This window comes from Aplidium turbinatum, chromosome 4 (genome assembly GCF_918807975.1).
Source record: "Aplidium turbinatum chromosome 4, kaAplTurb1.1, whole genome shotgun sequence".
NCBI classification, from domain to species: Eukaryota; Metazoa; Chordata; class Ascidiacea; order Aplousobranchia; family Polyclinidae; genus Aplidium; species Aplidium turbinatum.
The window spans coordinates 13,716,637-13,730,482 of NC_137475.1; the positions used below are offsets into that span (position 1 = coordinate 13,716,637).

The 13,846-nt window shown below is 37.6% G+C and overlaps 1 protein-coding gene across 1 annotated transcript in view; it reads right to left on the minus strand.

Moving 5' to 3' along the window:
• Positions 1 to 4,547: 4,547 nt before the first annotated feature.
• LOC145769445 (uncharacterized) overlaps positions 4,548 to 13,846 on the minus strand; it is a 28,857-nt gene continuing 19,558 nt past the window's right edge. The window contains exon 12 of the mRNA XM_082581088.1: positions 4,548 to 8,606. Within this exon, the coding sequence (XP_082437214.1) occupies positions 8,412 to 8,606 (195 nt within the window). The 3' untranslated portion in view covers positions 4,548 to 8,411. The remainder of the gene's footprint in view (positions 8,607 to 13,846) is intronic.

Sequence of the window (13,846 nt, forward strand, 5' to 3'; positions counted from 1 at the left end):
TATCGCTCAATTATTTTTTCAGTTATCGTTTATCGTTATCGCCAAAGGCAATATTTGATTATCGCCGATAATTAATCGCCGATAAATTTTATTTCGGATCAACACACAAATGAAAAGGCCATGAAAAGTAATACTTTGACTAGCCACCTAGTTAATGAAACTAAAATTAAAACCTCTTCTTCTTCAGTGCCTGAAGTGTGTGTGCACAGGTCGTTGTCAGGGGAGGGGGCACGCCCCCCTGCAGCGACGGTCCTGACAACACAATAATTTTTAGAGTTGCAAATTGCAATGCAATAAAATGCATGCAACAAGTCTCTTGTTGTTTTGCTGCAATCGGCAATCGCGAGTGAATTTTACAATTAAAATGTAAGCGCACAGGCGGTACAGATTCCTTTGAAGCGAAGCGAAAGAAATTGGCAAATGGTTTGTGAAAGTGTCGCAATACGAGGCCGCCTGTACATCGGAAACATGGTCTTTCGCGCCACCTCACGATCAACTATTTTATTCTTGTGTTTTCATTTTTCGTTGGAAGTGTTAGTTTTTAGTAATTGTCGTAAAAAAATAAAATCTCTCTCGTTAAAACATGAAACTTACTGTTTTAAGCGCATTAAATCTTTAGATGAGTAGATTAACTAAAATTGCAAGAACTTGCCTTGAGACGTGCGGTTACGTCACAAACTCAGTTTAAAAGACAAAATTCACACACAATAACAACACAAGATCGGTTATAGACTGTAAGATCGATTTTTTTCTAGCTTGGCGATATAACTTTAATCCAAAAATAATAACCAAATGCGTAAGTAACCTTTCTCATTTACCTATGCGACATAGCCTACCTCAATCAAATATTTTTATTCCCACTAATACAGTGCCTCATATTGTAATTCTTATCTCAACAACTCAGCATTCTACCATTGCTTTAATGATAGTGTTCACAAAGAAAACAAAAAAAAAATTATCTGAAATTATCTGTAAATTACCGGTACGATAATTATGTTATTGTTCTTAAACAAACACGACTAATTTGACAAGCTTGATGGATTTCCCGGTATGCACACTTTTACTGCCAATAACGCTTAAGATTAGTGATAAATTTTCAAGCATTTTGCGTTTTTTGGAATTTTTTCAATTATTGCTGACTTTGCTGTAAACAGAAAGCGATACAGCCTACAAAGTTTGGAATTTTTTATGGTATTTTCATTTGATTTAATTATTTTGCCTACTGCACGTATGCGGCAGTGTAACTCAATTGATAAAAGCATCCAACTGGTATCTGAAGGTATAATTATAAGCACGGCGGTTACCTCAGTGGTTTGATTCTGGATCAAGAGGTTGAAGATTCGATACCTACTGCCGCTGTTGCGATTCTATTCATGCATAACTTACAAAAAGTTTTGTCCCTTTACTGTAGGCTATATTATGTTCGATTTTTCGTCATGTTGATGAAAACAGTTCGTGCTGCATGGGATGGGGCAGCGCTAATCAAGAAAAAAAAAATTATCGTTATCGGACATTATCGGCGATAATTTATCGTTTATCGCTTAACTTTTTTTTGATTTATCGTTTATCGTTATCGCTTTAGGCATTTTTCATTTATCGATTATCGTTATCGCTTAACTGAAAAATGAGTTATCGCGTCCAACACTGACCACAGGACATAGAAGGCAATGCGCTTTGTTGTCTACCTCAATTTGAAAATACTTTTCTTCCCAAGTGCTTTTGGTTGAATATACTAAAACTTAAGCGAATGGCTGATTATCCTATCACAGTTTTATAGCGGCAATAACTTACTGCTTTTCTCAGTCTGTTTTAAAGGACCTACCAGAAATTTTACACGTTTTGAGGTGTGTTGAGCACCACACCATATCAACCTAATTATTTCACTTAATGGTTTATAATTCACAATAAGCCGACAATGGGCCATTCACAACAGTAGGCCTATAAAGTAGGCTACAAGGTGTAAGATGAAAAGTTCACTGACAGTGCAACCTCTACGACACCACGACAATGCAGTTTGTTAACAATTTTGACTTAGTAAATAATTTTGACAAGTCAAAAAGTAATCGCCCTAATTATTATAATTAGATTTTTTGTGGAATTTTCAGGGGTCAATGAGAGCGGCAAGAAGGCTAGCTTGGAGCCGCATGCGGCTCTAAGAGCCGCGGTTGGGAATCACTGCTCTACAGTCTAGGCTACTTAGTGATCAACATGATCGGCAGTTCGCCACAGCCAGTGCTCACTCGCTGGGGAACGTGGCTAAATGCTGTAGTGTAGAATACTAAGCCAAAAACCTCGTGGAAGTGGGTCACATTGCCAGTTCGTTTCAAGGCGATGATGTTTGGTAAAGCGAGCAAAAGCAGCTGCGGTGAATGACTGTAAAGTTATAGAGTCTCTGATCAATATCCAGCACGACCGCAGCTAATCAAAAAGATGAAGAGCTCCCACTACACAATTAAAGAAGCTCGCGCCGATATCTCAAATCTGAAACAAGACTGCGTGGACATTGGTTCTTATATCAAGAAGCGCGCGATGAAAAACTGCGATGTAGACAACATTGTCAGCATGAAGGTGTGTCATCAGCAGTAGGCAGGGGCGGCGCCAGCCAAAAATGAGTGGGGTGGACAAAAATATTTCGAGGTAATATACTACCGTAAAGTATGGTCACTAAGATTACCGATTGCGATGTGACTCACTGCAGCTCGGTTGTGAAATTTATTGAAAAATGAACAAAAGGAAATTGAAAAGGGGCAAAAGCTCGTTTTACATTGAGCGCACTCTAAATTATGAATAAAAGAATAGAATGGGGCCAAACGCTCCCATACATTTCCTCTGCAGTCCATAGAATTGCCGACTACGATCTTGATGTTAGCAAGCATGTCGTTATTTTATGTCATGGAGCTGCAATGATAGGCGGCCTCATAAAAATTTATTGGGTGGCCCTTTAAACAGAATTTAAAAAAACCTGGCTATTACCCAATAATACCCATAGCCATAGGTTAAGAATCACTGTCACAAAAGTTTTATTTTGCGCTCGCAGGTCAATTTAAAAGCTTTCACCAATTTTTGAGGACCAGTGTTATCGGCAATGTCTCGCTCACTGCTGATCTGCACCAGATGTTCAAGTCTTTGTGATGACATGGCAGGTTGCAGATAATAATAATTTATTGTCTTAACTTTGCTGTGGATACGTTCACAAGATGCCACAGTCATGGGCAAAGTAGCAACAGTAGCAATAATTTGAAAAAATTCGCTGTACAAATGATTTAAGATCGTTTTGTCTACACAATTTCAAAAGTGAAGGCAAACACAACCACGCGGTCTTGGTCTATCCACTTTGGTGCTTTTTAAATTCTAGTTTCCACTTGTGACAATTAGCTGACCTCAAGAAAAGAAGATCCCATTGCTGCCCAACCTGATTTTCATCGAAATTATAGAATTTGACTAAATATTCAACTTTAGGCAAATTTGATGGAGACATGTGCGTGAAATAAAATGCAGTTGCATTTGACATTAATTCACATGCTTGACCCGAGTAACGCTTTTTAAGTTCATTTAGCATTCTGTCAAAGGATAAAGAAAAATCTCTTCTTAACTTTTCTGTAATGGATTCAGATTCACTCCACGGAAGACTGTTGCAACCTATCAATCATATCTGACCATCTCGGAAATGGCTTGGTGGGTAGCGACTTCACGACTCACTAGTAATTTGATTTCTATCCGCAAACGGCGATGAGTTGAAAACCAATTTGTTAAAATCTTCCTCTGAACGCAGTGAGTCAAATGCTCTTTTCAAGTCGTTGATAGCAGTAACCCCAGTGGTGAGATCCATTTCTTCACTTTTTAAATAATCTGAAGCCTGTTTACTTAGCGAAGAGCATTTATGAGGAATAAGACTAGCAGTAGCAAATTCAGTTTGCTTGATGCGGAACAACAAACCAGTAGCTACACCATTACCTTCGTTTGACATTTGTTGGAACATTGACAGCAGTGCTGGATATAGCCTACATTAATAACCCATCCACATCATCTGAACGTGCAGACCATCTAGTAGCCTATCAGATAACGAGTGCAAGCAATTTTTCTAGACGTGATTCCCTCCTTTTTCAAATGCTCTTTAAAGAAAAAAATGTCTCTTGGGAGAACAGTCCATGAAGTGGTAGATGTTACCAATTGTTTTGACTGTCGCTACGTTTTCAACACTGTGCCCAAGCACAAGATTTAATCGGCGTGCAAAACAATGAAAATATACCGACAGTTTGGCACCCGCTGCAACTAGGTGTTGCTGTACACCTTCATCCTTTCCTGACATGTTGGTGGCCCCATCAAAACCTTTGCCTATTAGGTCTTACAAAGCTTATGTCTCAGCTGTGATAAAAGCCATCACCTCAAAATGATAAAATTAGACTAGCCTACAATCAATCAATACAACAGAGCGATAACAATGAAGATTCTTTATTTCTTCGTATGTCAATGCTGCAAAAGTAATTCATACGTAAGAATTTGAAATTAATTTATGACGCAGTCACTAGGCACCCTTAACCCCCTGCATACACCCCCAAGTTTTCTCATCGGATCTCGACGAATTACAAAATTGACCCTAAATAGGAGTGGGGTGGACATGTCCACCCCAGTCCACCCCGTGGCGCCGCTACTGGCAGTAGGCTATACAATGAACTTCAGTGCTGCCAGGCAACAACTGCTGCTGTTGAACGTTCTTTCTCCATTTTTGGCAAGCTACTTCGGAAGGAAAGACAGTTCCTACCAGAAAAGTAGAAAAGCATCTCTCGTTGTACTGCAATATATTTTGACTTTTTGTACAATAATACGTTATTTAACTACTTGAGTTCTTCATACGTCAAAATTTGTCAAAAAAAGTTTTTTAACGTCAAAAGTTGTCAAAAGCTTCAATTTTTAGGTCAAAAAATAATCGCCCTAGTTATAACCCATTGCAATCCCATGATATAACCACAGGACTGATTTAGCGTAGCCAATCTTTATTTGAGTCGATACAAAGTGGAAGAATACTTCACAATGACTTGACTTAACAGTATTTCTTTGTAATGGGACAGCTGCTCTTGGTCACGTAAAGACAGCAAGTACTTATTATCTCATTTATTACACTTGCGTGGCAAACAATTAGCCTCTATATTAGCTTTAGTACGATGACACAATACAGTAAATAGAGTATGCAAGAAACACAGTGAAATAAGCTTAGAACATGGCTAGCACTGCCCACACTATATTGCTCAGTATACACAGTTGAACAAATAATAGCATTTTCCTCATAAAATTATAACCGAAAATTCAAGAATGCTTTTTTAACATTACTGCGGCGTTCTACAAATCATGTTATTGCTTGTGGTTTGCAACAGGAAATACTTCAATCCTAGAAGCCTTAAACGGTCATTTTGAGCGGGTTGAATTCTGGTAATGCAAACTTTGATGTTTCAACTGCTAGCCTATCAACAATATACGTTTCTACTGCACGTTATCCTGACTTTATGACATTTCAAGCAAACGTAAGAAACTTTTCTTTAGATCCTTCACAAACAAACTGGTATTTAACATCAACCTGATGGACTGAATTCCAATAGGTCGAATCACTGATGATGAAAATATCTAAGTAGATGGGTGCGAGTGTGAGAAGTTTTTTTGTTGTTGTTGTTAACAATGCAATTAGTCGATAAGATAACAATTCAGTTGATCTGCAATAGGTTTTCTGCCAAGACAGCAAGACTGATTAACTTTGCTGACAATCTGTCAAAATGACCGCAATTGCCATATGAATCAAATTATATTTAAAGGCTTCTTGTTCTGGTGCTATTGTATTCTATAGACTTTAAAAATCAAAGCAGTTGTATGGCTTGTTTGATCGCAATATTCAAACAAAAAAATGCTCAAAACCCGGTTGAAAAATTTTTGGTCAAAATGACCGCGAGGGTTCTGACAGACTGTAGTGACATAAAGGGGCGCCTAATATTAATGACTGAACAAATTCACTTTTGCAAGTCAAGAAAACATAGTTAATTAACTCTCAGTATCGTTTACCTGAAGGTGTGTGGCTAGTAGAACAAGGCAAGATATCATCAATATACGGCAGTACAAAGTCTCCAAAATCAACTGCCACAAACAGCAAAACCCGTCATTTTTACATTGATTCAACGTCTGTAGATGTCAAAACTGACAGATTTTGCTGTCTGTGGTTACCACAATGTTTCAAGGAAATTGCTTGATGAAAAAAAGTGAAACAATTAAACTATGAAATAGACACAAGCCGCATATAAATTGATCAGATGCTTTGTGTGTTGTTCACTTCATGCCCTAGTTGCTTAGGTTGTCGGAAAGGTAACGTCACAGCAACAAAAGCCTACTCACAGTAAAAGTGGAGTTGCCTACACCAAGGCTACCTGGTGATACCGCATTATTTGACACATTTTACGCACTTCTGTAGATTTGTCCTCTGTTGCTAATAACAAACTTTTTGTTTCATCATCACTGCATGACAATGACGTAGCGGTAGGTAACGTGACGGACGCAGTGAACGATAAGAAAAAGGGTTTTTAGAAAATTTTATTTAGACTATTAGCAATAATTGGCAATATCTTCAACGTCTGCAAAACTTGACAAATCATGCCGTATCTCCAGGCAGCCATCCCTACACTATTGGGCAGGGGAAGGTATGCAAGGGAAACCATTCCTTCCCAGTCCATGTACATAAATGGAAACATTGGAATCAATAGCAGGGGTTAACGAAACAACTTTAAAACTGAAACATTGCAAGAAGATCAAAGAAATGCAAAAAGAAACAAAAACTGCTTAAGCTTTCAATAAAATTTATCAGCGCGGTAAGAATAGCTTAACTGCAAAGCAGGTGAAACAATAATTTCTTAGCAAATTTACAAACAGGGAAATTCATCGAGTGCAAGTCACCATAAAAATGACCTGAAATGTGGCTAGATAATAATTTTTAACATAAGAGACTTTTTCTCAAACCGTATCAAAACTTAATGAGAACACTTCTATTCTTTCAGGTTACTGCGGCATATTATTGGAACACTTGGTGACTGGGCCAATATCAAAACGTATTTGAAACCATGAGTTAAAACACAATCTTCTGGAGTTGGTTACTTACGACACTTTGCCCGTTACAATTTGTAAAAGCAACGTGCAACACTTCACTAATTTGATCATTTTGTTTAGCAACGCCGGATTTGAACGAAAAATCAACACAACATCAAAATACGAGCAGAAACACTTCATGAATTTCCGAATACAACAATAAAGTAGCAACAAAATCTGTCTTGAAAATATATTTTACCCTTTGGGGCGGAACGGACAGCAGCTCAATGAAACACAGCAGCAGAGCAATGTACGTTACAACGTCAAATTTTAACGACACAGGAACGTTGTTACTACGTCTCAAAGTAACTCGAAAAAACGTTTCAAGTAAAATCTTTGAAAAACACGTATCACCACTAACGTTCGATATTTTACAGTGATTGGATAGATCGAACAGCAAGATAAGCATCCTAGCAAAAATGACAAAGTATTGACAGCAGTATTGACAAAAGTTTCGAAGACAGTTGAACAATAACTTGAGCTTGGATGTGCGACATTCCAAACTATATTAGAAGACTTGTGTATATGTTTGAGTCTGTCGTAAAAAGAAGGCCATTCATTCAGTAATGCAAAAAAAAAAGAATAAAGCTAAGAAAAAGTGGCAGCTTACAATAATCTTTGTTGTATCTAACAAGTATCTTTGTTGTTGAGACACAATTGCAAGGATAAAGGTCTGTTTACAAAACAAAATAGCTTCCATTTAAAGATATGACGTTGCAACTATTTTAACGAGGTTGTTAGTGCAGAAGAATGGTTACCATAATGGAGTCAACGAACTCCCATGGAGTCCGAGGGAAACTTTAAGGGTGTCCTTAAACGCACTGATTCAAGGAGAAAAAACCCAAAACTTATATATGTGCATTTAACAGTACTTTGGCAAAATTTTCACGCAGGTCACTCTTACAAATCTTGCTGTTGTGCAAGCTTGATAACTATTTTAAGGGAGTGCGTTGCCACTGAGACCAACTGATACAGAACATCCCCTCTTGCGATAAGAAATCATTTGTGTAGCCATGAATCGCTCTGTTCATTGCTTCTTTGTTCTTCAACACACATTTTGTTCTTTGGCGGTGAACGCATTCAACAAGCCAGACAGCAAAAAAGGTCATTTTTGCGTTGATTTAACTCTTGCAGACATTGTGAAAATGTGTGGGTGAATCCGAATCAATGTAAAGTGATGGGGTTTGACAGTGTGCGTATTCGAACAATCAAAATTAGTCCAAGAACACTTCTTCATTTGGAAATACAGTTATTTTCGTGTCGATTAAACATCAACTGCACGAAAAAGTCCATCATTGCGAGAGAACCGACTTGTACCTCACAACGTGCCTGCGTTGCCACAACTGCGTCATGACAGAGTAGAAGGCGTCGTATGAACGAGCGGGGCTGTTCCATACAAAGTGCTGATAAACTTCTTTCAACTTGTCCTGCATGGCTTGCAGTTGTGCCGAGGATACGCTCCTCAGAATTTCTTTCAAGTCAGCAATCTACATAAAACAGTTTCAAATATTACCGAAGTATTGTCGTGAAAATAGGAGTCAACAACTGAGATTGTTAAAATATAGTCTTAATATAACATAAGCCACCACCGTTAGTATGAGAATCCAGGCAGCAAATTGGTTCTTTTTTAAATTGCTTTAACGTCTTCAGACGTTGAATAGATGTAAAAAAGGACTGATTTATTCAGGGTTGTCGGTATTTTACCCGACCCAAAAAAACTCATAAAAAACCCAAAGCATCATATTTTGTCCAATTTTTATTAGAAAATTAAAAAATGAACAAAAACACTACAAGGCACCTAGCAAACTTAAAATTAGGACTTAAGGATGTGATTGTAAAGTAAATTTCAAAGGAGAAACTGAAAACGCAGTGGATATTGTACAGCACACAAAAATCAAGTAATGCCACTTTGCACTACACTAAAACTCATTTATGCAAGAAGGCCTCATAGTTAAACTGGTGAAAGTGCTACTCTACTATAGTCTGTTTAATATGATATGCAATTTTAGGTGGCTATTCTTGAAAAGAATTTACCAATTACAGATTCTGGATTCTAAAACCTGATAAATCTTCACTGTTAAATGGATGTTTTTAACTTTTATGTAATAATTCTGTCAATGGGCTGTTTCTGATTTTTAAACTAAAATGCTACGCAACAAGAAAAAAACATGAATATATACATCAGAGTGTCAATTTACAAAAAGCTTTAACTACTGGCACCCAATTCTTGAGTACTCCAAATGTAATGGCTGATTATCGCAAGTGAATAATTACTTTTCTTTGCAAAATGTTTCTCTAGTTTTACCAGGCATTTGTTGTTTTATGCACAAGATCACTCTTAAATTGACACCTGCACTATATACAAAACTGAAAAAAATACAGAGTTTACTAAATGACCAACATGATCTCAAACTAAAAGGTTCTTGCATACAGCTGCTTCGACTATTTGCAGTGTTTGGTTCTGTCATATTGGTGACTGCAACTGCAAAGAGTTCACTTTTAACAAAATCAGAAAGTTAGTCTGTGTACAAAATTAGAGATCTTGCAATGTATCTCAAATCAAGTCAAGCTTATTTCTCTGTGCGAGCTCTGTAGAATGTGTAGACCTTCACCAACTTTTCCGCCTTTTCAGTTCCTAATCTATTGCGCAGCTTAGACCAAACTAGACCATATGCGGAAAACGTGCGTTCAATTGCTGCAGAGCTAGCTGGGCATGAAGCTAGTTGACTCATAAATGAGCAAAAACCATCTGGCAATTTTTTTGATTTGGTTAGACTGCGCTTTTCCATAACCTTCCACCACTGGGCAGGGCTAAGTTGACTGACGACACTCTCACAAAATAAGGCTTTTGGATAAAGTGCAAAGTCATCGATTTTGAAGGCCATCACTAAACCAATCCAATCAGGATGTTCCTCCATAAGCCATTTATCAGCTGCATCTTCGTCTTCTTCTCGAAGCCTTCTTCCACGAAACCGCACATCCATGATGTTGGCTACAAAGTGGAATGGTTGCAAAGCCTGGTTCATTCTTCTGGTTATTTCGTCCTTGTATGGTTGCAAACTTTCATGCTCAAGTAAATCTAACCACAGCTCCACGGCATGACCAATGCTAGTGCTATCAGCTTGAAGCAAATCTAACACTCTTCCAACCTCTTTCAGTTGTCGGAGGAGGTGGGTCGACTCTCGTAATATAAAAAGATTTTCTAAAATCTTAGTTATGTTGTTAGGGATTACTGTATTTTGTTCATTTGCGATTTCAAGGTAGATATGATGATTTTTGATGAACGTACCAACACAGTCTTTTTGCGAGTTCCATCTTGTGCAGTTAGGAATTTGAGGCATCAGTCCCCCTTTTCCTTTGAGCCATCCATGCGGTTGATGATGGTTTCGAAAGAACTTTTTAACCTCTACAACTTGCTTTAAAACAGTTTTTGGAGTCAATTCGTTTTCCAAGAGGTTGATATAATGGGCAGAACATCCATACGTGAGCAGAGATGGGATCGTTTGCACGAGAATTTCAGCATTTTTACCATTTTATTTTCGTTATCAGTGCAAATAGCAAAGATTTTTTTGCTAAACTTTTCTTCACATTCGTTAATCACCGATAGGGCGTTTTCAGCACAAAACTCAGCTGTCTTCTTATTGGCTTCACAGTCTATTGCCTTCAGCAAAAAGGAATGAGTACCAGTGTGGACGCTAGTTGCAATAATTGGGTCATTTCTCACATTTGACCAACCATCTTGTAAAAGTGTCATTGACACGTAGTCTTGGACCAACTCTTCCTTAATTTTATTTTCCACTTCAGCAGCTGTGTCGTTTAGTAGAGGTCCTGACAGGTCAAACCGACTTGGAGGAGCATATCCTGGCCGTAATTCTGTTATCATTTCTAAAAAATGGTTGCTACTGGCTATATTGAAGGCAATGTTGTTGGCATAAAAGAATTTAGCTACCTTCCTGTCCAATGATGTTTTTTGTTGTGGTGTGGTTTTAATTGAAAAATCGGTCATGGGCAACTGTTCCATTAATTTCATCTTTTTTGGTTGTGCGGATGGATTCGACTGTGCTGATGTTGAACTACCAGGTTGCTTCTGACTTTCAGATGAAGTTGGAGATGGTGAAGAAGCATCGATTACACTGGTCTACAAATTTCAACTTTTTTTTTCAGGTTTGGGTTTTGACAACTGCTTTTGGCTAACTTTGGGGCGCTGAATCCGAAAATGAACTCAGATTTTCTCTATCACATCAAGTTTTCTTTTTATCGTTGCCATTATTAATGAAATTGACCAATTTTTACCCTTTTTAGTGCAGTAAAATGTCAAATATAATTATTTTCTGACAGCTATAAACTTTCAAACATAGAGATATTTTTACACTAAATTCATAAATTGGTTCAGATTTCCTTTAAAATAAAAAAAATTCCTGTTATGATAATAATCGTAATAGGACATAGTGGAGGTTGGTAGCGTTGAGTTTTTCCATGCTGGCTTGAACTCTCTGTCTTGGCTTCTCAGGCGTTATCTGTGGGTCAGCTGCTATCTCTGTGCAGCAGGGTTACCAGATGTAAATTTGGCAAGGAGCCAACTGCACGTTCAAAAAGGGCCAAAAAAGAGCCAACTTTTTAAACAAGGGCCCCAATTTCGTTTATTGCAACAATATAAAAGGGCTTCTTCTAGAAATGGGATTACCACAGTATGATGCAGACGAATGGAGACTTTTCATTGATAGCTCCAAACGAAGTTTGAAGTGTGTTCTACTTCACAATGGTAACGTGTACGGTTCTATTCCGATAGGACATTCGGTGACAATGAAAGAAGAGTATCAGGACATCAAAACCTTTCTTGAAAAGTTAAAGTACCATGAGCATGGTTGGCTCATCTGTGTAGATTTAAAAATAGTGAACTTTTTGCTGGGGCAACAAAGTGGCTACACAAAATACCCATGTTTCCTATGCTGCTGGGACAGCAGGGCCAAGGATCAGCACTGGAACAAAGAAGAGTGGCCTCCAAGGCTCACCTTGACACCTGGAAACAAAAATGTCATACGTGATCAGTTAGTTGATATCAAAAAGATCCTCTTGCCTCCTCTTCACATTAAATTTGGTCTAATGAAACAATATGTAAAAGCTTTGGATCTTGAAGGAGAGTGTTTTAAGTATATATGTTATGCTTTTCCTGGTCTCAGTGAAGAGAAAAAAAGAGCTGGGATTTTCAATGGACCACAAATCAGGCAATTGTTAAAGGATGAAAATTTTGTAAAATCAATGTTGCCATTCGAGGCTAGAGCTTGGAATGCTTTCGGTGCTGTTGTGAGAAATTTTTTGGGAAACAGAAAAGCAGAAAATTATAAAGATCTTTTAAGGGAGCTACTGCTTAGTTTTGAAGATTTGAGATGCAGGATGAGCATCAAAGTTCACTATTTGAAAAGCCATGCGGATGAGTTTCCAGAAAACCTTGAGAAAATTAGTGAAGAACAGGGTGAACGTTTCCACCAGGATATTAAAATTATGCAGGAACGTTGTCAAGGTCGGTGGGATCGTCATGATGGCCGACTATTGTTGTAGTTTTAAAAGAGAAATTCCAGATGCTGCTCATAAAAGAAAGTCCCTCAAAAGAGCTTTTTTAAGCTTATAAGTGAAGAGTTCATATTTATGAAAGCTCTTTTTTTGACTGTTTCTGAACTCGCCCTGCCCAAGTCCCTTTGAGTCAATCTTTATTTTGGCGATTTGCTATTTCTGTGTGTGTCTTCAGAATTTCTGCACTCCATTGGAATGTCTATGTGCATATTGTGTGAACTGTAGGCTATAATTCAGAAAATACCTTGTCACTGACCTATCGACATGTTCGTCAGCATAATGTAGCGTTTGATGTTATTATGGTTGCTCTTTTGCATGCCTATTTTTTATTCCAAGGCATAAAATTTTAATAAAGACAACGCAAATTTGTGTGAATATAATATAAAATGCTTGTTTGTTCATTAAAGCTAGATTATTGCAGGTAAAACAGTGTTTATTGCATCAGAATTCCTTGTTTTGACAACAGAGGGGGGGCAAAAATTGATTTTTTTCAAAAATTAGGGATGTATTTCATATCTCAAAAACGTGATGTGATAGAGAAAATCTGAGTTCATTTTCGGATTCAGCGCCCCAAAAGTAGCTAAAATAGGTTGTCAAAACCCAAACCTGAAATTTTGTGTAGACCAGTGTTATAATCACTGGGGCAGTTTCCATTGCTGTTTCAGAGCATTTACCTAAATGGCTACGCAATCGCTCAATCTTGGCACTGACTAGTGCATCGCAACTTTTACATCTAACTTTATTTCTATCTTCTGTAGTTAAGAACTTGCTCCACTCGAAAGCCTCTTTTCTTTCGCTGGCATTGTGCACTTACAAAGTTGTAAAGTAAGATTCTATAGTACCGTATACTTTTAACAATTTTCTCAACAATAGGCTTCTGCAATGCCACAATTACATTACGCATTAATGCTTCACACTCTAACCTAAATTTACAGTTTATAGAACCTCTGAATGGACAAGAATACAACCTTAAGCCTCAACCTTAACCAATGGTAACTAACATTTACACAACCAGCTTGCTCAATTGCTCATCTATTACTATAAATGATAAAAAAATATTTAAACACGATGGCATAAATGCTCCTTGCCTTCCAATCTAAAGCAAATGATGCAATAATGTGATTTCTACCAAGGTAGCATCAACTTGGTATAGAAA